The sequence below is a fragment of the Salmo salar genome, chromosome 12 (assembly GCF_965601325.2).
Source record: "Salmo salar chromosome 12, fSalSal1, whole genome shotgun sequence".
Classification (NCBI taxonomy): Eukaryota; Metazoa; Chordata; class Actinopteri; order Salmoniformes; family Salmonidae; genus Salmo; species Salmo salar.
Window position 1 is genome coordinate 55,849,450 of NC_138302.1, and position 25,061 is coordinate 55,874,510.

Below are 25,061 nucleotides of genomic sequence, written 5' to 3' on the forward strand. Positions count from 1 at the left end.
TATAACACACATACATTAATTATTCATTTCGGTTGCCTATCCTGATGTGAAGTTTGTTCTGTAGAAAGTATTTGACTAGCCACAAAATTAAGGAAATTAGAAGGAGGGGAAGAAAATTGTCTTGCCCCACCACCACCACCAGGCAACCGAAATGAATAATTCATTAATGTATGTGTGTTATATTAAACAGAGGGAGTAAAATGTAGGCAAGCAATAAACATTTTAGAACAACTACTAGTCGAATAAGACATGGGAGAGAGGACGAATTTGGAAGAATTGAATTGCAAGGAAGAATTGAGTGTGTGCGCGTACACGCGAGGGGGGGGGGGATTCTGGTAGGGGTGAGCTTTTCTGCACAACACCGGGACATCCCAAGTTTAGACTTAGAATACAATAGAATGCTTCTCTTATTTCATTAGCTGTAAACTTCATATGTGTTTCCAATGGAGGAGAATATACTGTACTGTATAACTCCACTGTTTCAACCTGGGAAATACCATGCAGCAGTTGTAGGATAACAGTGGTGATATAGGCTATAGTTCAAATCAAATGTTATTGGTCACACACATGGTTAGCATATGTTATAGCGAGTGTAGCGAAATGCTTGTGCTTCTAGTTCCGACAGTGCAGCCATATCTAACAGGTAATCTAACAATTCCACAACTACCTAATACACACAAATCTAAGTAAAGGGATGGAATAAGAATATATACATATAAATATATGGATGAGCAATGACCGAGCGGCATAGGCATGATGCAATAGATGGTATAAAATACAGTATTTACAAATGAGATGAGTAATGCAAGATATGTAAACATTATTAAAGTGACTAGTGATCCATTTATTAAAGTGGCCAATGGTTTCAAGTCTGTATGTAGGTAACAGCCTCTCTGTGTTAGTGATTGCCGTTTAACAGTCTGATGGCCTTGAGATGTTGTTTTTCAGTCTCTCGGTCCCAGCTTTGATGCACCTGTACTGACCTCACCTTCTGGATGGTAGCGGGGTGAACAGGTAGTGGCTCGGGTGGTTGTCGTCCTTGAGGATCTTTTTGGCCTTCCTGTGACATCGGTGCTGTAGGTGTCCTGGAGGGCAGGTAGTTTGCCCCCGGTGATGCGTTGTGCAGACCGCACCACCCACTGGAGAGCCCTGCGGTTGTGGGCGGTGCAATTGCCGTACCAGACTGTGATACAGCCCGACAGGATGCTCTCAATTGTGGATCTGTAAAAGTTAACTTAATTATTGATTCATTTCTTATTCTGAAAATAACAGGTGCTCAGATTTACACTCTCAGTAAATAATTAATTCAGTGCGAGTGTCACTCCAGGGTCCTCTTGTGAATCTCTTTTATGAGCCCCCCTCATCCTTGACCTTGAAGTGGTGTCAGTTAGACGGCTACGTGTCACATGGAGGATATTGGCTCCTTACCCTGTAAGCAGTTTATGGACAAGGTATGACCGCAATCCATGCTTTGGTTTATTTTCCTTGGCACTGCGATTTGTGCCACAAATGTTAAAACGTTAGCATGTGGAAACGGTTCCAGGGAAACTAAACCAACGCATGAATTGCTGTCATACCGTGTCCATAGACAGTTTAAAGAGTAAGGAAACAATGTAATTTGGGTAAACTATCCCTTTAAGCAAAACAACACATCTCAGCATTTGTGTGCATTTAACAATTAGGCAAGTAAGAAGAACGTTTTTATCTAGCATGTCTAAGTGCACCAATCCCTTAAGCTAAATCAAGTCTTTCAAGTGCAAGTGAAACTACCAACGTAAATCTATTCTAAAGGGAGACAGATGGAGAGCCCGTCGGTCTCGCTGAATGCGCCCAACTTGAGTGTCGGTGAAAGGGTGCGGATAGAGGGGCCCGCTCCCCCTCCTACTTTGGAAAAATTGTATTGGGTCTGTTGTCATGGAAATCACAGGACACTTAGATGGATTCGACAAAGATAGGGGTTCAAAGGAACAAAAGCCTAAGTGTAACTTTCCTAAAGGCGTCAGAAACATTAAAAGGGAATATTCATCGTGCGTCCCTCATTTGAAGACCGCGCTTCTCTTGGCACACCAGCAACGGAATGTCCACAAAGTGCATTTTGCAAAATGGTTACTTTCCGTGAAGAACATAATTTTCCACCGAAACAGACACACATGCAACACATTTGAGGAGTCGTGGGGCTTGGGATACGCAGAAACGCAGCCTTGGGATACGCAGTGCGCACCAGAGTGGAACAACAGCCTTTGCGCTTGGGAGTAGGCTACCTACCGAGATGGCCAACAAGGGGATTCAACTTCAGAGCCTGTCAAAAGTGTTTGTTCTGCTCAGCATAATGACAGTCACGACCAATCCACTTGAGACGGGTAAGGAGATGGAAGGTCAATTTCAGATTATTCCGTCGCGGATTCAGGCACGCTTTTCCATTACCGTGACGCACTGCCTTGTGCGCGTATTTATTTGTTGCTCCTGGCTCTCTCATTGTGCCACTGGGATTTTGTAAATTAAAACACTGTGTCTTTCTGAGTCCCTGTAATGAAGCGTCAATATTATATTCGTTACCTAAATACCCGTTGAGTTTAAGTCTGAATGGCAATTTGTTTCAGAAAACAAACCAGAAGCCCTTGGATGACCAAGGAGCCAGGGGTTACGCCCGCAGCTGAATGATAATTTGTCATGTGACAATTCTTAATTTGTGAAATAATAGTTTACACAGGGGTTTGAATTAGTTTTAATTCAACTTTAATTCATGAAATATGCATTCATATTTTTGTTCGCCTGTATTCCACTGAAATAGCCTACAGACTTTTGACATTAAACTTAATAAATAAATCTATGCTTTTATCATTATCAACAACAGATAATCATTGAGAAAGAAACATCAGGAGTTGCCTCATGTCACCTTAGTTGTCTTTTCCCTACGCTACTTCATCCCAGTGAGAACTTACGTACCAGAGCTGTTTATTTTTACCTGTAAAACGCTTTATTAGGGACTCAAGGATATACTGTTGTCCATGTTTTGGACAGTGCTTCTCTTGCGGGCAATGTGTTTATTTGGGTAGTGTTGTGGGACTGGTGATTTCCCACCAGCGGTGGCTTCCCAGTCCCCTTTCTTGGGGCACTCCGGTAGGTCAGCGCAGGAGGATCCAGTGGTTGCCTAGGGAAACCGAGCTTATAAACCCAGGAAGGGGTTGTAAATCTTCCCATTATCTGGCTCACTGTCCAGAGTGGGTGTGTGGAGCAGCATCAGTTGGCCCCCAGCCTTAGACCCTCACTGTGGCTTCCATCCATGTATGTATTACCACCATAACCAAGAGGCCCAGGGGTAGTGTAGTGCACTTGACCTGTAACTGTAGGGTTGCTAGTTCAGGTCCTGTTCTGGCTATTTGTTTCTTATAATCACCTGTAACAAACTCAGTTGTGTTTTAGTTTGTCATATTTTTTAATATTATGCTCATAATTCAGTATAGGTCAGGGACTCAATGGGACTGTGGAGAAACTGAGAGAAAGCAGATTTTTGTTTACACATCACATCCTCACAGACAAGTAGTTTGCTGTTTATGCTACTTACATGTATACATCCGTGGGTTTTCCTCCAGTCAACGTGGTGGACTTCTGTGGCCAGAACATCCAGGGCGATGGGATGATCGTCAACTCACACCAGGAGTCCAAGAAGTACTACTTTGTCACCATGGGAACGGACTGCCACCTCACCATGCAGGCCGCCTCCCCCAAGGACAAGGTGCCCACTACTAGCCACACCCCCTCCCTTTTGTGCTCACTATACACATGTATGCCCAATATCCCAAATCCCTTGTATAGATCTTGAAGGTTTGGATAGGTATATGCAATATGATAATATTTCACCTTGACTTCTTACAGCTATCCACTCCTCTCAGTTCCAAGGCAAGGGTTAGGGGTGATAATACCAATATTTTAACTTTATATTCCTTGCAATGTCTGTCAGTTAAACATGCCCCCACTCCTCTCCCCGTAAAGGTCCAGTTCCACTTCCGCTTCTTCCTCGTCTACAGCCTGCTTCGTTTAGCACCCCAAAGTCCATCCCCCCTCTTCCCTGAGTCCCCTGAGTCGACTCCAATGGTGGAGCAAGGGGACCCATGTCATGCGGGATCATACATTCAGTTCTATGACGGGCGGGACAAGAACTCGCCTCCTATTGGACCAACGCTGTGTGGGAAGAGCCCACCTCGCCCGGTGCTGTCCACAGGGAATCACCTGACCCTGCGTCTGGTGACCCAAGGTACCCTGCCTCGAGTGGATTTCGTGGGGGACTTCACCTCCTTCAGACTAGGTGAGACATGACGCCAGCCACCCAATCAGATTGAGCCCCAAAAAATAAACACTGTTCCAAAATGGACATTATTTGTCTTTTTACCTAAACATTCAAACACTATCAGATAGAATTCATAGCAAGCAGTGCACTGGTTGACATTCACTCTCATGGGAAAGGTGGCCAAAAATTACTAACTGAAACCCCAATAAGTGACGAATATGACAGCATTGAGGCATGTCACTGTGCTTCTATGGCTATATACACCATGCCACTGCCTACTTCATTTGTTAATTTAGCAAACAAGACAGCTCATAATCTAGTGCCTTTATCACAGTCAACACAACTATATTTTGGCTTTAATTAGCTTTAAAAATGCAACATTTTCCTCTCTGCCCCATGACAAAATGTGTAGAATTGCAGAAAATTAGCTATAAAACAGCAAAAATGTATCTCCGCCTCATGGCAAAATGTGTAGCATGGGATTAGCTATACAACTGCAATTTTTTCTCTTTGCACATGGCAAACTGTAGAATTACAGGAAGGCCACGACAAAATTGTAGCCTACTCACGAGCTGTAGTTTGTGCCGTTTGTAACCAATCAAATGTACCATCTTGCTCTATCCATTTTCAGGTTTTAACCAATCAGCGTGCAGCAGTGAGCCTTACTTCCCATGTCGGAATGGGAAGTGTATCCCCATGAGTCTGGTGTGTGATGAAAAGGGCATTGATAACTGTGGGGACGGGAGTGACTTGGAGGATCACCTGCCCTCAGGGTGCAAAGGTCACTCAGGTATCACACCTGTGCAGCTACCTGTTCAGCAGGCCTTTAAAGGTGGTCTCCCCCAACAAACTTCAGACTAAGTCTCGCTATTATTACACTATTACACAGTTTATACACTTTTAAAGGAGTGGGGCAGTCCTTCTCCTCACATATGTGTTTATTTGTTAGGTCACAATTAGAGAGGAAACAGGAGAGTGTGCTGAAAAAGTGGTAGGCCGGATCCGAACCCATACTGCAGCAGTAGACAGTGTGCACCAGAAGCAGAGGCTTAGATCACTAGACCACCTTAAGCCACCCAATTTGTATTATTCTACCGTTCTTCTAAACTGTACAACGTTTTGGTTACTGTAAATTAGAATGTGTTGTCAGTCACCATACCTAGTAAAGAAAAGGTAAATAACACCCGTGTCATCTCCTCAGCAGGTCAGCTGGCCCCACCCCAAGCCCCTCCTCCAGCAGTGACCCCATCCCCCCCTGTCTTAAACCCGCCCACTTTGCCCATGTCCACCAATAGGGACTGTGGCATTCCGGACGGTGTACCCCATCACGACTCAGTGACAGGTGAGTGACAACTGGTACAATGCAGGTTATTATTTTCCTCTTGACCAACTAGGAGGTTGTTATTATAAAAGGATCCGTTCCCAATGTCTTACCTGGTTGCGTAAAGGTTAATAGAATAAATAGCTCAACTCAAACTGCTTTACTTGTACTACTGTATATAGTGCATTCGGAAAGTATTCAGACCCCTTGACTTTTTCCACATTTAGTTATGTAATAGCCTTATTCTAAAATGGATTCAATACTTTTTTTCTCTCATCAATCTACACATAATACCCCATAATGACAAAGCAAAAACTGTTTAAAAAAAACAACTAAATATCACAATTACAGTACCAGTGAAGTTTGGACACACCTACTCATTCAAGGGTTTTTCTTTATTTTTACTATTTTCGACAGAATAAGACAAAACTATGAAATAACACATGGAATCATGTAGTAACCAAAAAAGGGTTAAACAAATCAAAATATATTTCAGATTCTTCAAAGTAGCCACCCTTTGCCTTGATGACAGCTTTGCACAGTCTTGGAATTCTCTCAATAAGCTTCACCTGGAGTGCTTTTCCAACAGTCTTTTCCAACAGTCTCCACATATGCTGAGCACTTGTTGGCTGCTTTTCCTTCACTGCGGTCTAACTCATCCAAAACCATCTCAATTGGGTTGAGGTCGGGTGATTGTGGAGGCCAGGTCATCTGATGCAGCACTCCATCACTCTCCTTCCTGGTCAAATAGCCCTTACACAGTCTGGAGGTGCTCAGACCAGATGGGATGGTGTATCGCTGCAGAATGCTGTGGTAGCCATGCTGGTTAAGTGTGCCTTGAATTCAAAATAAATCACTGACAGTGTCACCAGCAAGCACCATTACACCACCACCTCTGTGCTTTACGGTGGGAACCACACATGTGGAGATCATCCGTTCACCTACTCTGCGTCTCACAAAGACACGGCGGTTGGAATCAAAAATATGAATTAGATCATGAAGGCCTGATTCACGCAGTCTCCTCTGAACAGTTTGTGTTGAGATGTCAGTTACTTGAACTCTGTGAAGCATTTATTTGGGCTGCAGTTTCTGAGGCTGGTAACTCTAATGAACTTATCCTCTGCAGCAGAGGTAACTATGGGTCTTCCTTTCCTGTGGCAGTCCTCATGAGAGACAGTTTCATCATAGCTCTAGATGGTTTTTGCGACTGCACTTGAAGAAACTTGACTGACCTTCATGTCTTAAGGTAATGATGGACTGTCATTTCTCTTTGCTTATTTGAGGTGTTCTTGCCATAATATGGACTTGGTCTTTTACCAAACAGGGCTATCTCCTGTATACCAACCCTACCTTGTCACAACACAACTGATTGTCTCAAACTCATTAAGAATGTAATAAAGTCCACAAATTAACTTTTTAACAAGGCACACCTGTTAATTGAAATGCATTCCAGGTGACTACCTCATGAAGCTGGTTGAGCGAATGCCAAGAGTGTGCAAGAATCTAAAATCTACAATATATGTTGATTTGTTGAACACTTTTTTTGGTTACTACATGATTCCATATGTGTTATTTCATAGTTTTTATGTCTTTACTATTATTCTATAATGTAGAAAATAGTAAACATAAAAACTTTTGAATGAGTAGGTGTGTCCAAACTTTTGACTGGTACTGTACATAAGTATTCAGACCCTTTACTCAGTACTTTGTTGAAGCACCTTTGGCAGCGATTACAGCTTCAAGTCTTCTTGGGTATTACGCTACAAGCTTGGCACACCTGTATTTGGGGAGTTTCTCTCATTCTTCTCTGTAGATCCTCTCAAGCTCTGTCAGGTTGGATGGGGAGCGTTGCTGCACAGCTTGGGTTCAAGTCTGGGCTCTAGCTGGGCCACTCATGGACATTCAGAGACTTGTCCCGAAGCCACTCATGCATTGTTTTGGCTGGCTGCTTAGGGTTGTCCTGTTGGAAGGTGAACATTCACCCCAATCTGAGGTCTTGAGCGCTCTGGAGCAGGTTTTCGTCAAGGATCTCTCTGTACTTTGCTCCGTTCATCTTTCCCTCAATCCTGACTAGACTCTCAGTCCCTTCCACTGAAAAACATCCACACAGCATGATGCTGCCACCACCATGCGTCACCGACGGGATGGTGCCAGGTTTCCTCCAGACGTGACGCTTGGCATTCAGGGCAAATAGTTCAATCTTGGTTTCATCAGACCAGAGAATCTTGTTTCTCATGGTCTGATAGTCCTTTAGGTGCCTTTTGGCAAACTCCAAGTGTGCTGTCATGTGCTTTTTACTGAGGAGTGGCTTCCGTCTGGCCACTCTATCATAAAACCCTGATTGGTGGAGTGCTGCAGAGATGGTTGTCATTCTGGAAGGTTCTACCATCTCCACAGAGGAACTCTGGAGCTCTGTCAGAATGACCATCGGGTTCTTGGTCATCTCCCTGACCAAGGCCCTTCTCACCCGATTGCTCAGTTTGGCCGGGCAGCCAGCTCTCGGAAGAGTCTTGATGGTTCCAAACTTCTTCCATTTAAGAATGATGGAGGCCAATGTGTTCTTGGGGACCTTCAATGCTACAGAAATGTCTTGGTGCCCTTCCCCATATCTATGCCTCGGCACAATCCTGTCTCAGAGCTCTACGGATAATTAATTCAACCTCATGGCTTGGTTTTTGCTCTGACATGCACTGTCAACTGTGGGACCTTTTATATAGACAAATCACGTCCAATCAATTGAATTTACCACAGGTGGACTCCAAGTTGTAGAAACATCTCTAGGATGATCAATGGAAACAGGATGCACCTGAGCTCAATTTCGAGTCTCATAACAAAGCGTCTGCATACTTATGTAAGTAAGGTTTTTGCTAAAATTACGAAAAACCTGTTTTCGCTTTGTCATTATTATCAGGAATCAAGGTAACACCCAGATGCAGACTGTCGAAGTAACAATGTATATTATAGCAACGACAGGTCAAGTCAGGCAGGGGTCGATAATCCAGAGTATAGGGGCAAAGGTACAGGACGGCAGGCAGGCTCAGGTCAGGCAGAGTAGTTGGGCAGGCAGGCTCAGAGACAGGACAGGCAAGGGTCAAAACCAGGGGTCGAGAAAAGGAGAGACTGGGGGGGAAAAAGCAGGAGCTGAGAAAAACGCTGGCTGACTCGACAAACAAGATGAACTGGCAACAGACAAACAGAACTCAAGTATAAATACTCAGGGGATAATGGGGAAGATGGGCGACACCTGGAGTGGGGTGGAGACAATCACAAGGACAGATGGAATAGATCAGGGTGTGACAATTCTAGGGTATTGTGTGTAGGTTGATGAGGAATTGTTTTTATTTAATCTATTTTAGAATAAGGCTGTAACGTAACAAAAGGTTAAAAAAGGGAAGGGGTGTGAATACTTTCCAAATGCACTGTATCTCACAGTGTTTTTTTTTTTTCAAAGATCCCTTATTTCTTAACTGCTGGGTAAGCCACAAAACCTGTGTAGGGGATGGGGTATTGTTTGTGTCTGTAAACTCTATTTCAGCACAAAGTAACAGGAACCAAATTGGAATGCAAAGCACATCAATGACAGGGGGCATAAAACTAATTGGGATGCCCATAGCTCTTAATTTCGCCCTTACCGGTTGTAAACCAATAAACTGTGATGGATTCTCAGTGGTGAATATGACCCCTTTGAGTTCCCAGTCACCATTGTTCCTTTTCTAATGACACTGGTGCAAATAGATACTGAGGCTAGATTGCCTTTTTGTCTGTGCCAAGCCACCAGATGTCCAGCCAAGACCACAATCATTATTTTATTCATTCCAATTCGTCTGGCGAAGGACAGAAAAAATTGGCTGTGAAAATTGCCAGACATTTGTCTTACATTGAAGGATGATTTGATCATCAAAGAATACAAGTAAAAGTCTTTACTGTGATTTGACAACAAAGTATTCGGATGGTTTTACTATTACAAGCAAGCAGACCCCATTGCTAACTGTACTCTACTCTCATCTCTCCACACTCCCCCAGATTCTCCTCCCTACCTGTCCCTTTTGGCTCTCTACATCGCCTTGGGTGTGATAGCTGGTGTGGTCCTGCTGTGCTGGTGCTGCTGGTCTCCAGGCTGGTTCCTCTGGAGGATCAGCATCTGCCGCTTCTTACCATGCTGTAACTCAGCCTGTGCCTCCTGCCAGCTCTGTGCCCGTAGCTGTGCCCAGAACAAGGAGCACCGACGAGCTAAGGTCTCACCACAAGGACAGTTCCCAACCAACAGTGTTGCCTTGTCCACCCGCACCACATCCACGGCTAACGCCACCACTCTCGCTGTGTAGGGGGGCAATGCAGTCACTATGTAGCGCAGGACTGTTGTTGCTATGAAGCATAACTGCTATGATGGCTAACAGTGAGACAGATGGACTCACGGACATGATGACCCAGACTTCCTGTTTTAGACTGATGGATTGAGATGATACTTGTCTTTTTGCTGGGTTACAAGGACTGTTAATGTCATGGAAGAAGGAGTGCTGCAAAGCTGAGACCGTTCTTAAAACGGGGAAAGGCTTTACATTATAATGTTTTAGTCACTGTAGGTTCTTGTTTTCTGGTGCTTTACACAATGAATGACTGATGCTACATTCTTCGAACTGTTTTGTATTTAAAAGTGTATTAGATTGGATTCAACAGAGGGTTCTTCTCTGAGTGTATAAGTAACCCAGGTTCACCTATTCAATTCTATCTACAGTTGAAGTCGGAAGTTTACATACACTTAGGTTGGAGTCATTAAAACTTGTTTTTCAACCACTCCACAAATTTCTTGTTAACAAACTATAGTTTTGGCAAGTTGGTTAGGACATCTACTTTGTGCATAACACAATTTTTCCAACAATTGTTTACAGACAGATTATTTCATTTATAATTCACTGTATCACAATTCCAGTGGGTCAGAAGTTTACATACACTAAGTTGACTGTGCCTTTAAACAGTTTGGAAAATTCCAGAAAATTATGTCATGGCTTTAGAAGCTTATGATAGGCTAATTGACATAATTTGAGTCAATTGGAGGTGTACCTGTGGATGTACTTCAAGGCCTACCTTCAAACTCAGTGCCTCTTTGCTTGACATCATGGGAAAATCAAAAGAAATCAGCCAAGACCTCAGAAAAAAATGGTAGACCTACACAAGTCGGGTTCATCCTTGGGAGCAATTTCCAAATGCCTGAAGGTACCACGTTCATCTGTACAAACAATAGTATGCAAGTATAACCACCATGGGACAACGCAGCCGTCATACTGCTCAGGAAGGAGACGCGTTCTGTCTCCTAGAGATGAACGTAGTTTGGTGCGAAAAGTGCAAATCAATCCCAGAACAACAGCAAAGGACCATACAAAGTATCTATATCCACAGTAAAACGAGTCCTATATCGACATAACCTGAAAGGCCGCTCAGCAAGGAAGAAGCCACTGCTCCAAAACCGCCATTAAAAAGCTAGACTACGGTTTGCAACTGCACATGGGGACAAAGATCGTACTTTTTGGAGAAATGTCCTCTGGTCTGATGAAACAAAAATAGAACTGTTTGGCCATAATGACCATCGTTATGTTTGGAGGAAAAAGGGGGAAGCTGGCAAGCCGAAGAACACCATCCCAACCGTGAAGCACAGGGGTGGCAGCATCATGTTGTGGCGGTGCTTTGTTGCAGGAGGGACTGGTGCACTTCACAAAATAGATGGCTTCATGAGGATGGAAACTTATGTGGATATATTGAAGCAAAATCTCAAGACATCAGTCAAGAAGTTAAAGCTTGGTCACAAATGGGTATTCCAAATGGACAATGACCCCAAGCATCCTTCCAAAGTTGTGGCAAAATGGATTAAGGACAACAAAGTCAAGTTATTGGAGTGGCCATCACAAAGCCCTGACCTCAATCCTATAGAACATTTGTGGGCAGAACTGAAAAAGTGTGTGCGAGCAAGGAGGCCGACAAACCTGACTCGGGTACACCAGCTCTGCCAGGAGGAATGGGACAAAATTCACCCAACTTATTGTGGGAAGCTTGTGGAAGGCTACCCGAAACATTTGGCCCAAGTTAAACAATTTAAAGGCAATGCTACCAAATACTAATTGAGTTTATGTAAACTTCTGACCCACTGGGAATGTTATGAAAGAAATGAAAGCTGAAATAAATCATTCTCTCTACTATTATTCTGCCATTTCACATTCTTAAAATAAAGTGGTGATCCTAACTGACCTAAGACAGGGAATTTTTACTAGGATTAAATGTCAGGAATTGTGAAAGACTGAGTTTAAATGTATTTGGCTAAGGTGTATGTAAACTTCCGACTTCAACTGTATGTTGCCATAAGATTCCTAGTTACAAAAGCATGAGAAATCCCACTCAACCTGCTCCCACTGAAATTTTCACTTCCCACACATATATGCCCCTTACCCAACAGGGACTATATTTTTGTTAATAAAATAAATCCCACTCCTCAGTTTTTTTAGGTATTTTATGTCCCATTTCGGGGGCGACCACGTATGTCGGTGCTCATGTATGCCATGTAAACTGATCCTGCCTCGAGTAGACATATTAACCTTTCTTAATTTACCCTCCATGCTTGTTGTGTAACTATACTACAGTTCAAAAGTTTGGGGCCACTTAGAAATGTCCTTGTGTTCCATGAAAACATACATGAAATGAGTTGCAAAATGAATAGGAAATATAGTCAAGTCAAGATGTTGAAAAGGTTATAAATAATGATTTTTAATTGAAATAATAATTGTGTCCTTCAAAATTTGCTTTCGTCAAAGAATCCTCCATTTGCAGCAATTACAACCTTGCAGACCTTTGGCATTCTAGTTGTCTATTTGTTGAGGTAATCTGAAGAGATTTCACCCCATGCTTCCTGAAGCTTCTCCCACAAGTTGGATTGGCTTGATGGGCACTTCTTACGTACCATACGGTCAAGCTGCTCCCACAACAGCTCAATAGGGTTGAGATCCGGTGACTGTGCTGGCCACTCCATAATAGACAGAATACCAGCTGACTGCTTCTTTCCTAAATAGTTCTTGCATAGTTTGGAGCTGTGCTCTGGGTCATTGTCCTGTTGTAGGAGGAAATTGGCTCCAATTAAGCGTGGTCCACAGGGTATGGCATGGCGTTGCAAAATGGAGTGATAGCCTTCCTTCTCCAAGATCCCTTTTACCCTGTACAAATCTCCCACTTTACCACTACCAAAGCACCCCCAGACCATCACATTGCCTCCACCAAGCTTGACAGATGGCGTCAAGCATTCCTCAAGCATCTTTTCATTTTTTCTGCTTCTCAAGAATGTTCTTTGTGATCCGAACACCTCAAACTTAGATTTGTCTGTCCATAACACTTTTTTCCAATCTCCATCTGTCCAGTGTCTGTGTTCTTTTGCCCATCTTAATCTTTTCTTTTTATTGACCAGTTTGAGATATGGCTTTTTCTTTGCAACTCTGCCTAGAAGGCCAGCATCCCGGAGTCACCTCTTCACTATTGACATTGAGACTGGTGTTTTGTGAGTACTATTTAATGAAGCTGCCAGTTGAGGACTTGTGAGGCTTCTGTTTCTCAAACTAGACACTCTAATGTACTTGTCCTCTTGCTCGGTTGTGCACCGGGGCCTCCCACTCCTCTTCCTATTCTGGTTAGAGCCAGTTTGCACTGTTCTGTGAAGGGCGTACACAGCGTTGTACGAGATCCTCAGTTTCTTGGCAATTTCTCGCATGGAATAGCCATCATTTCTCAGAACAAGAATAGACTGACGAGTTTCAGAAGAAACTTATTTTTGAGCCTGTAATCAAACCCACAAATGCTGATGCTCCAGATACTCAACTCGTCTAAAGGCCAGTTTTATTGCTTCTTTAATCAGGATAACAGTTTTCAGCTGTGCTAACATAATTGCAAAAGTGTTTTCTAATGATAAATTTGTCTTTTAAAATGATAAACTTGTATTAGCTAACACAATGTGCCATTGGAACACAGGCGTGATGGTTGCTGATAATGAATCTCTGTACGCCTATGTAGATATTCCATTCAAAATCAGTCGTTTCCAGCTACAATGTTCATTTACAACATTAACAATGTCTACACTGTATTTATGATCAATTTGATGTTATTTTAATGGACAAAAAATTTGCTTTTCTTTCAAAAGCAAGAACATGTCTAAGTGACCCCAAACTTTTGAACGATGGTGTAGATTATACTGTTCCCCCACCTCTGTCTTTTGAATGATTTTGAGAGGTGCTCTCGAGGCTTCGTAAGGGTGACACATGCTTGACTAAATGCTGTTTCTCTACTCTGAGTTGCCAAGCGACAATTGAAGGTATGCTCCCTCAACCTCTCTCTCTCTCGCTCTCTTGCTCTTTCTCAGAGATTTAACACATATGGGATATAACTGTGACTTTCCTCACGAGGTCATGGACTGAGCTGAAAGAGATGATAATGAATCAAGTGCATTAGTATACTTTTCTACACTAGGGCCTCTGCCTAACTTTCAGACATGATACCAGAAACATGTGTTGTCAACATTACAAATAAGAAGACATGGGGCTCTGGTTCTGTCTCATTAACCAAAATGATTTGTGTCCATAGAACTACTATTGTGTAAATACATTATTTCTCATATGTTTTTTTAGTTTTTTTTTACTTATGGTTTATTTTTATTCAGAAGGCTAAATAGATTTTCTACCACTACCTTTGTACTATTGACACAACCTCCATATCCAAAAGCAAACTGTGTGTTTTTTTAAAGCTTATGTTTGTTTGAAGTGTCATCATCAGACCTGGGTTCAAAATGTGTATTTGAGAAGCTGGTATTTAAAATCCTTTTAAATATTTTTAAATACTCAATACAGCCCAAAACAAGTAAAATAGTATTTGAATTGTTATTTGAAAAAACAAATTGTATTTTCAAATACTTATTTCAAATACCAATTTCAAATACCAATTTGAAATACCTGAGTTAAATGCATGGAAGTGTATTTGAGTCAGTGTATTTGAGTATTTTCAAATACTTTCCAATTGTGTACTATATGTATACATATTAAGCTACTTTTCTTTTCAAATATAAGATATTTGAATACTTACTTCTAAATGTTATGTGTAGGTAATTGAGCTATTTGAACCCAGGTCTGGTTATCATTGTAACTCTGTGTTGTTGTATGTGTCAAATTGCTACGCTTTATCTTGGCCAGGTCGCAGTTGCAAATGAGAACTTGTTCTCAACTAGCCTACCTGGTTAAATAAAGGTGAAATAAATAAAATCTATGTATACTTAATTACTCCATGGTATTTGATCCACAAACAACAAGGAAATTGTTTTCGTATTCCCCACTGTCTGATATGTAAATATATGTCTGACAATATTAAACTTAGAACATTAAAGATCCATTCGACATTGCCTCATGTTATAGGCTAAATCCATATGAATTCAATCACTTTTTGACAGCAGCCCTTTTGATTTGAACAAAACCTTCCATACATATTTGCCCATTGTAGAAGTGCTCAGAAAGTGACTTTTTGGACCTGAATGCCAAAACATTCTTGAGATAAAGGTGTTCAAAGTTGACCTATTTTGCACACCCCGCCATACCATGTCTTCATCACTAGAAAATATAAAGGGTTGAGATTGATATAATTTAAAAGCTTACAAGCAGGGTTGTCAAAATATTTTTGAATATATTGAAAAAAAGTTTTTAAAACATTTTTTATCCTTAAATGTCAATTATCAAAAAATGCGTGAACTCCAGTTTTTTTTTTGTAGTTTAGACCGTAGTTTACATAATCCAATTTTTTTTTTGTAGGTTGAGACAACTTGCTCTTGAATACTTTGAGCACCTTTTATCTCCTGAATGTTTTGGCATTCTGGTCCAAAAAGTAACTTTGTGACCATTTCTTCCATGGGCAAACATTTATGGAAATGTGTATTTAAATCAAAAGGGATGCTGTCAAAAAGTGATTGAATTCAAATGGATTTACCTTATAACTGTTCAAATAGTCTGATATTTTGCAGAATAAGACATAAAACATTGAACTTAGACTGGTCTGTCTCTCTCTCCCGACTCTCCCTCTGTTGCCGTCTTCCCTGTCTCTTTCTCTGTCTCCTTGTCTATCTCTGCTTCTGTTATATTATAAAATGAGGGTAGGTAGGGTATTCATCTGGAGCTGGATATAATTGCTGCCTAGTTGGTTGTTCATCCTCTGAGAGCCTTGTTGACAATGGTAAGCTCTTGGCAAGGTCTCACAAGTCTCAAACTGTGGCTGTTGCCGCTGTAACTACTGGTAACCGTTGAGGACAAATCCCTCTCCTTCCACAAAGAGAACCCTCTGCTGTTTGAATGGTGTTTAATCCCTATCCCTGTATGCACTACAACCTGACATTGATTCTGGGTTTATTGTTGCCTTGGTGAAACATGACTTCTCGATTAGTCAAAAAAAAATTCAAGGTGCGTTATTCAGTTGTTTGAGTGTTCTCAAGCAAATAGGCCCAAGGGACTCAGAGTCAACAGGAATAACAGTTCATGGTGCCACATGAATCCAAATGTTATTGCCACATCAGACTATTTAGATAATTGAGACAAACATGTTTTGCGGCTCAGGGACATTTTCTACAGTATCTCTCTCGATTCAGGGCACTTCCATCTAGTAATGTGTCATGTCTGTCTTTGGATAGCCCAACACTATTATTAGACACATTCAGAGGAAGATGTATTTCTCTCTGTTCAGCTCGGCCCGGTTTCTGGTGTGAATGACTTACACGTGATTATCTTTGAGCTAAAGCTGCCGCATTGTTCGTTCGGTATCTCAGTCGGCCAAGCCACAGGGAGCATCATCTCTGATGCACACCCACAGCGTGTCAGCCTCATGACCCTGTTAAACTAGGCCAGGCCTCAATGGACATTGACTTTATGGGGGGGGGGGAAAGGTCAACACACCGAACCCAGTGACACAACTATTTCTTCCTGTTGCAGGGGAGACTAGAATCTTAAGCCCAGCCCCCTGATAGAGTGATGATTGCCGGTACACAATGGAAATAACGGATGCCATTTATAAAGCACTTTACACTAAGGGGAGGGCAGGCGTGACATCCAACACCAATGTGTAGAACCAACCTGGATGATTCACAGCAGACAAACACAGATATTGTGAAATGGAGCGGTTTCACCCAAATTCCTTTGTCTCATGCGGCAAAGTGGATGAAATCCGTTGAATTGTGGATTTCTAGATTAGCTCATTCCAGTCTTAATAGCAACCACTCAAACACCAGCAGTTACCATCTTACTCACAAAGAGCAAGCAAAGTTCAATGACCACGTCTAGTTCAATGATTGTCTCAAGGTGTGGAAATAGCGGGAAGGAAGAATGGCAATAGGGATCATTATTATAGGCTGCATTTGGGGCCCTCTGCTTACCCAGTATGAAGGCGCCCTCTAGTGGCTGTTGGTGTGGTGCAAGAAGGGAAAAGAGCCACGATTGAGAGGTGTATTACTTAGGAGTATCACTCATTTTTTGTATTACAAAATTGATCGTGAAAGTGTTCATAGTTGGGTGCTTAAAAATTCATCCCGCTCTACGGAAAAATACCATCAGACAATGTGAATACAAATATTAATTTATTGAGTAGCAAAACATTAACATATTTACAGCACTGACAAAATAGCACTTTTAAAAGGCTCATACAAAAATGTAACTGTTGGGAACATGGATGGAACCCGGGCAGCTTGAGATACGCCATTGCCTGCACAGCAGCGGCCCTGCGAGCTCTCATTATCCGACTGTGAGACTGACAGCGGATCTTTCGCCTTCCTGCCACCCGGGACTCAAACTTAAGCTTGTGGGATTCCACCTGACCCGTCAACGTGGGCTACCCAAAACAGCGAAGCGCAGTTAAACACACACAGTCAGACCACTTTTCTGTTGACTGCTTGAGGTTGCCATTCATTCGTCTTGTGAAGCTATTTCGAGTGCGTATGTAGCGCACCGTATTTGGCGTGGCAAGGACTAATTCAGTTCCTTTTAAATATGTAAGTGTTTTGGCGCTGGCCCTGGGACGCTCATGACCCGGCGTGCAGTCGGTTGACAGCACCAGCGCATCTCTGAACCCCGGTCGCCTGTAGCAGCTTCTTGGGAATGGTGATCTGCTCGGTGGCTGAAACTATTGTTACCTCCTCCTGTCTCCTTTCCTCCTCCTCCAGTGTCTTCTGCTCCCGGGCTATCAGCAGAGCCAGCTCGGCGTCCAGCGGCTCCCCGGAGGAGAAGGGCTGGCAGACTGTTTCCACCAGGCCCAGAACCGTTCCCAAGAAGGCAATCACGGAGCCCACCAAGTACACCTTCAACATGCGCCTGCTGGGCTTCTGCGCCAGCATCTCCTTAGCGAAGGGGATGATTTCGTGCATGGTGTCCATTCCGGATGGATTATGTTGTCTGATTTTGACAGGGGAGAGAAGAGAGTTTTAGTCACAGGTGTTACCTTTTACGCATGCAGTTGTAAATTGTAACAAATGAGCACTTTTAATGATCACAACGTCAACGCGAGAAAAAGCAGGACAATCACGTGCAATGGTGGGCTACTTACTTTATTCAAGTAGGTTGATCTAGTCTTTTTTTTTTTTTGTATTTATCAGTCCAGGGCGTCCTGTGAAGCTTGAGCACTAATCAATGGCAGCTTCTCGTTTATAAAGACCTGGCTCTTTTAATCCACTCCCACTCGGTGACGCTAGACGCCGCCCAGCAGAACGTGAGCTACGTGTTACAATAGTGACTCAAACTCTCTCACCCAAGCTGTAAAGTATGGCTTATGTATGTGTGTGGCCTGTATGTGTCTCTGTGCCTTTTTGTAGCAGCTGGTACCAGATTTAGCCAAGGGGTGTTCGTTTCGATTAATCACATAGAAATAAGCTAACTTTTTTTCATCGGTTGATTATTAGGCTACTGTTCAATTATCATCTTCAATACCTGGTTGTTTATCTACTATAAAATAAAGTACTCACCCTGCCTAATCTTTTTTAGAGCAGCATTCAAATATGTACAACAGCATTCAGCTAAATATTGTACAAGCTAAAGTGCTTCATTGTTATGTATAAAATTGTTAAGCTTGTCACGTGGGCCAGTTTCAATTAAGTCAAAGGCCATAAAAACCCATTCACTCTACTGTCACGTCCATCACGTCTGCATACACTGTGAACTCTGTTTGTACTGACACACAGTCACACACACACACACACACACACACACGACTTGCTGAGCAAACTGTGACTAATTTGGGACTGCAGCTGATTGCAGCTGACCAATGTTATTGTTGCATGACTATGACTGGACCAGTCATACATAATTCCCTATGAATTTGAGCGATGTGTGAGTTTTGGGAACCAGAAATGTGGAAAACGAGAGGACTCTTGGCCAGTGTTAAAGCATGTGAATGTTTTTTTTCTCGCTCCACAATGAGGGGTTTAATGAAGACCTTGTATTAGTGGCCACTTACACTTGTCGTTTATATCCAAAACGCTACATCCACCCATTTTTTTCACATTTGTGTTTTTTCACCAGAACTAATTTCTTATGGGTACCTTCAGTTGTGTGTAAAATATTACTGTTCTCAGATTTTTTTATTAATAGATTTTAGATGTGTATGAAAAACGCTATATATCCATTGTTTAGCTGGAATATAATGTTCATATCCTGTATATTTGATTGTGATATGTGGTTGTCTCACCTAGCTATCTTAAGATGAATGCACTTACTGTAAGTCGCTCTGGATAAGAGCATCTGCTCAATGACTAAAATGTAAAATGAAAATGTTTTACATACAGATCTCATATTACCGTACAGAATTTTGTAAAATATGTTTTATATATTAATGGCATAAATGTATAATTTGTACATTTCTTTCATAAAACATTTCTGTTATTTGTTACATTTGACTGTGTAAAACCTAGCAGTACTACCTATTTCTCTGAGAGTGAGGCGGATATATAGCATTTGGCAAAAACAAAACATGATTATTTGTTTGTCTCAAACGTTCAAGTGATTTTAAACAAATACATGTCTGTCATTGAACAACCCCATGCCATTATTAGATAGTGAAAAAACACACCAATCTCTTTCAGAATTTTTTTTAAACAATAAAATGTAATTTAACAACATTTCAGAACATTTATATATAGCAATTTGGAATGAAACTCTGCAGTTTGTTTGTTTGTTTTGAACCGTGAGTCCTGGGCCATTTGGCAATTCAGACCTGTTCTCCCATTACAGAGGGTTGGTGACTTCTGATGTGCTTTGGTATAGTATATAGTCATTTGAGATGAGTAGTAGTTTTTGTTCCGCACAGTAACACCATACTGCTGTTTGTGTGTATATAATCAGAAGGACACACTGTCTCTCATTATTCAGACCTTTACATCATGTTGTCTAACCACAGACAGAGCAAGGCACAGGGCACATTAAACAGAGACAAGTATATGCAAGTCTAATATATACCGTACTGCATTCACTGCACTAAGGCAGTGCTAGACTGAGACTACTACTATGTGCTTTAAAAGTGGCTATAGCTTTGGTTGTGATAAAACTGCACCTCTAGGCTATTGTAATCTTCCCAGGGTGAAATCTGCTTTGTAAATACAACATTCGACGTGTCATGACTGCGTTGCCAATTCTATGTTGAGTCGTGGGGTGGGGGAAGGGGGGCTAGGACCGTCACGTTCTGTGGTCTTTAGTCATTAGAACCCCCCCCCCCCTCTAAAATTATACCCTGTTGTTGCCATGGATACCTTACCTTAGGGATACGCGGAAGCTACGGTGGCTATGGAGAAAAACAGTGTGTGTATTCAGCAGCCTTGAGTATAGGTTTTATTACACACAGGTGGTGATCAACATTTACTGCCACACGCCAAAACACACAGAATGTCAGGGTTACCACACAGTGGTGCCAATCCGTTTTACAGCCTGCAGGATATACATTTAGAGGTGTGTATGTGTGTGGAGACACTGATTCAGATGGGCATGCCGAAGATAACAATGGCTTAATTTACAATGGCTTTCAACAGGCAGATGAGCAGAGATTCTGTTGCACGTTGTATCTTAAACAATCGCTGCATACCTAGGCTAATCTTGTTGAGACAAGCTGCTGACCCAACCACTGATCCACAACTATATTTTACCACATCGCTACAGAGAACTGTTTATGTTCTTCAGCGTGGTTGATCGCTCCACTGTTCGTTTTGGATGAGCCTCCCTTTTTTGAAGAATATGTTGTTGATAGATGTCCGACGTGAGATTGTATCTCGCGTGTGTATGTTTTCCAGTGGAGGCTGCTGAGGGAGGACGGCTCATAATAATGGCTGCAACGGAGCGAATGGAATGGCATCAAAACGCACGGAAACCATGTGTTTGATGTATTTGATACCCTTCACTGATTCCACTCCAGCGATTAGCACATACAGGTCCTCCCCAATTAAGGGGTGATGTATTCATCCCAGCAGGTTGGGGTTGCGGAGGGGAGGCGTGTGTCTGCCAGCTACCTTTCTGACACACTGTATCGCGAGGCCCAGGTGAGACAGTGTTTATAAGGATACAGCCAAGAACCCACACACACTTAGACAGATTCTGAGCAGCGCTCACACACCCGCGTCTATGTCCGTACACCTACAGCTGGTGAGTCCTCACCTCCATGGATTAACATTTCACTTTCCACCAGTTATTTGACTTTTTTATTTTCAATGTAATTCAAAATGTTATGTGTTCATGTAGCCACCTACTGTATTGGTAATTTCTCCCAATTATTCAGCCAACCAATGATCTAGTCTTTGTCGTGAATGTCTGACCTTTGACATTTTTTGTTGTATTGTTGGCTGTATTGTTTATTGACCTTTTTGTCTTTAGAAGAATTTCTCATAGTAGGAACCAAAGATGTGGATTTTATTCCAGTTAGCAGGTATGTGCCCACGATATTTGTGTTAGCACTTCCTTGATTTCTAATTGAAAATGATCAATGAGTTACAGTTATATCAAATGTTTTTTGATTTAGTCTTAACATTCAGATTGTGGCGATAGTTTCGTGTAGGATGTGAGGAAATATGTTATTGGGTTCATACTTCTATCTGTGATGATAATGATGAATTGATTGATGAATTTATCTCCTCCCCCAGCCCTGACGGCAGTGGCTGCGACCCAGAGGGACTGTTCTCGGGGGGCCTGTTACCCCCCTATGGGAGACCTGCTCCTCGGTAGGGACCGTCAGCTTCATGCCTCCTCCACCTGCGGCCTTGCCGGCTCTGAGGTCTTTTGCACCTACTTTGGACAGGTAAGGCCCTACTCTTATTGCTATGAAAGACACCGGAGGCACTGTAAGAGATGGGAGAAAAGTGGGGCAATAGCTGTTAATTGTTATGAGTTGTTCACCAGGGTTTTAATGTGTAACATTTCAGGTTTGTAGGGCAGCTATAACTTTATGGAGTCAAACATGACAGACAGACAGACAGACAGACAGACAGACAGACAGACAGACAGACAGACAGACAGACAGACAGACAGACAGACAGACAGACAGACAGACAGACAGACAGACTTGCATGTATAAAGACAGAAGACCGAGGGACAGACAAAACATACAGGCAGACACAAATGCAAGCACACACACGCACGCACACAATGTCCAAATTGGAGGTGCATGACTGTTGCTCTCTGTGCTGACCATGCTCAGTAGGAGACCAGGGGGCAGAGGGTGCATGGATGGTATGGGGAGGGAGAGGGTGGATGGATAGAGGGTCAGGGGAGAACTGGTTGGTGTAATTTGTGAAATTGTCTGGATCTGGTGCCAGAGACACACAGATGCCAGATGTTGCAACTACATTTGACATCAGTCTTGGTTGCTGAGTTCCTGAAGAGAAAAACGTTGGATGGGGATTTATTTGTTCGATTTGAAAATAAAGAAAATAAAATATAATGTGTTGACAGGGAAAAAAAGACATAAGCACATTTCTTTTCTCAGAATGCTTTAGTTGTTGAATTACTGTAGGTGTATTATTGTAGGTTTATTTATGGGACAAGTTTGAAACATCCTTTTGTTTATGACAAACTAGGGAGGTAAAACCAGGTAAAAGGACAAGAAAGGAAAAGTATTTATGTTTTAATTTGTGTTGCTGCCTGTTTGATTTACAGTCGAGCCTTTCATCTGAGCCACACCCTCTGGTGTTGCTGGGCAGGGCAGGTATCAGTCACTCTGCTCTTAAAACTCACAATTACAAGTATGTATCTGCAGGCACACACAGGCACAAAGACACACAGACACACACAGACACACAGACACACCAGACTGTAGATCTTTCTTGCTGTCTGCTGGTTGTGGGTTCTGCCTTGAGTTTTTGAAACTTCACCACTTTTGTGTTTTTGATATTTACTCAAAGTGATTGTGTTTCACTGGATGACTGTGCTGATCACACAAACATGAAAGATGTTTTAACATTGGGCGTGTGGAGAGAGGTGCACCAGGCCATAGAACCTTGTCTAGACTGGATCTACTGTAACTGTATGACTGTGTGTGTTGAATCATGTCCGAAGGGTGTGGCTGTGCATTGACTATCTCTCTGACACGCTCTGTATAACTCAGTACAGGGGAGATAGCGTAGACCAGGGATGGACAACTCTGATGGAGTGGGGGCCACAAAACATCTGAACTCATCATGAGAGGCCGCATTTGCTCGCAGCTTTTCTGGGGGGGGGGGGGGGGGGGGGTCGATCTAAAGGTCTTCAAAAGGGGGGCGGCCCTGGTGATGTGATCTGTGGAATGTCCTGACGGAAGATGAGCTAAGTTGCAGACAGAGGGGGAGTTGAGCAGTACAGTTTGCCAGGGCTTTATCACTCAGTGTCAAGGGAGTGGCACTTATGCCAGTGACCCTTTAATGGCTGGGCTGGGTGTCCGTCATGCCCCCACAGAGTGTACCGGAAGACAGAGAGAGAGGGGGACAGAAGAGAGGGAGGGAAAGGGATTAGAAGAGAGAGAAAGTATCAGACCTCAGGAAAACCCAGATGCAGACAGTGTCGAAGTAACAAAAGTTTATTACAAAAACAGGGGGCAGGCAAACAACGGGTTAAAAGGCAGGCAGAGTCCAAAAGGTACAGAATGGCAGGCAGGCTCAGGGTCAGGGCAGGCAGAATGATCAAAACCAGGAAAACTAGAAAACCGGGACTAGAGAGAGAAACAGGAGTACGGGAAAAACGATGGTAGGCTTTACAAGCTTTACGGCGACGAACGTGGAGGCGTCTGGAAGCATGGTGCACCAAAAGCGTTGTTGCACAAAGGCCAGGGTACAACGGGAGCCAGGGTGGCAGGCAAGGCTGGAGGAATGAGCCCATTCCAGGACCGGGGAGCGGGCAGCGTTGGGTACAAACATCCGGTTAGCCGGCCCCCCCCTGGTTCTCTATACCCTAGACGAGAGTAGCCGCCAGGCACGAGGTAGGAAGAATGCTATCGGGGTTCGAGGGTGTAGAAGCGGGGCAATTGCGGCATGAAAGCGCGTCCGGCTTAACATTCTTAGACCCCGGGCGGTTGGAGATGGTGAAGTTGAACCGGGTGAACAACAGAGCCCATCGACCTTGCCTGGAGTTGAGACACTTGGCAGTGCGGAGATATTCCAGGGTCTTGTGATCCATCCACACTATGAATGGAAGTTCCACCCCCTCTTACCAGTGTCTCCACTCCTCCAAGGCCATCTTCACCGCGAGTAGTTCTCGATTCCCCACATCATAATTCCTCTCCGTGGCGTTAAGGCGATGGGAGAAGGCGCCACAGGGATACAGCTTTAGGTCGGGATGCTGGGAAAGGACTGACCCCACTCCGACATCCGAAGCGTCTACCTCCACCACGAACTGACAGGACGGGTCCGGATGGATCAATATGGGAGCTGTGGTGAAGCGGTGCTTAAGGTCCAGGAATGCCCAGTCAGCAGCTGGGGACCACGTGAACGGAACCTCGGGAGAGGTGAGTGCTGACAGGGAGGAAGCCAGGGTGCTGTAACTCCGGATAAATCGGCGATAGAAATAGGCAAATCCTAAGAAACGTTGCAGCTGCACTCTGGATGTGGGTTGGAGCCAATCCACCACCACTCTCACCTTTTACGGATCCATCTGTACATTCCCAGCAGTGATGATGTATCCAAGGAAGGAGATGGTGGAGCAATGGAACTCGCATTTTTTGGCTTTGACACACAGCTGGTTCTCCAGGAGGCAGAAGGACGGATACCCCCTGCAGCCAGGGAATCCTCGATGTATGTCTCCATAGCCTTGGTCTCCAGACCCGACAGTGAATACAGCCATCCCCGGGGTGGTGTAGTGCCCAGGAGAATATCGATCCCGCAGTCATAGGATCGATTCGGAGGAAGCAAAATGGCCCAGGCCTTGCTGAAAACCTCCCGGAGATCCTGGTACTCCGCGGGAACGG

At 43.2% G+C, this 25,061-nt stretch overlaps 3 protein-coding genes across 3 annotated transcripts in view; 2 read left to right on the top strand and 1 right to left on the bottom strand.

Moving 5' to 3' along the window:
• The first annotated feature begins 1,559 nt into the window (after nucleotides 1-1,559).
• On the top strand, nucleotides 1,560-15,048 carry ldlrad2 (low density lipoprotein receptor class A domain containing 2). The gene is made up of 6 exons (XM_014131883.3): nucleotides 1,560-2,360; nucleotides 3,594-3,736; nucleotides 3,994-4,306; nucleotides 4,920-5,078; nucleotides 5,490-5,630; nucleotides 9,633-15,048. Exons 1-6 carry the CDS (start codon nucleotides 2,270-2,272, stop codon nucleotides 9,932-9,934), a joined length of 1,149 nt encoding a protein of 382 aa, XP_013987358.1. The 5' UTR covers nucleotides 1,560-2,269; the 3' UTR covers nucleotides 9,935-15,048.
• Nucleotides 15,049-17,221: 2,173 nt separating this feature from the next.
• On the bottom strand, nucleotides 17,222-18,303 carry LOC106565122 (G0/G1 switch protein 2). Its single transcript, XM_014131878.3, has 2 exons — nucleotides 18,201-18,303; nucleotides 17,222-18,049 (listed from the first exon to the last, which is right to left on the bottom strand). Exon 2 carries the CDS (start codon nucleotides 18,028-18,030, stop codon nucleotides 17,680-17,682), a length of 351 nt encoding a protein of 116 aa, XP_013987353.1. The 5' UTR covers nucleotides 18,031-18,049; nucleotides 18,201-18,303; the 3' UTR covers nucleotides 17,222-17,679.
• Nucleotides 18,304-20,428: 2,125 nt separating this feature from the next.
• The window catches only part of LOC106565121 (laminin subunit beta-3), a 41,339-nt gene continuing 36,706 nt past the window's right edge, over nucleotides 20,429-25,061 (top strand). Inside the window, exons 1-3 of the mRNA XM_014131873.3 lie at nucleotides 20,429-21,277; nucleotides 21,506-21,557; nucleotides 21,772-21,926. Coding sequence (XP_013987348.2) covers nucleotides 21,533-21,557; nucleotides 21,772-21,926 — 180 coding nt within the window. The 5' untranslated portion in view covers nucleotides 20,429-21,277; nucleotides 21,506-21,532. The remainder of the gene's footprint in view (nucleotides 21,278-21,505; nucleotides 21,558-21,771; nucleotides 21,927-25,061) is intronic.

Coding starts and splice junctions, on each gene's coding strand:
- ldlrad2 (XM_014131883.3), top strand. CDS start 2,270: ATGGCCAACAAGGGGATTCAACTTCAGAGCCTGTCAAAAGTGTTTGTT. Junction 5,079..5,489: donor AGGGTGCAAAGGTCACTCAG/GTATCACACCTG, acceptor TCATCTCCTCAG/CAGGTCAGCTGGCCCCACCC. Junction 5,631..9,632: donor CCATCACGACTCAGTGACAG/GTGAGTGACAAC, acceptor ACACTCCCCCAG/ATTCTCCTCCCTACCTGTCC.
- LOC106565122 (XM_014131878.3), bottom strand. CDS start 18,030: ATGGACACCATGCACGAAATCATCCCCTTCGCTAAGGAGATGCTGGCG.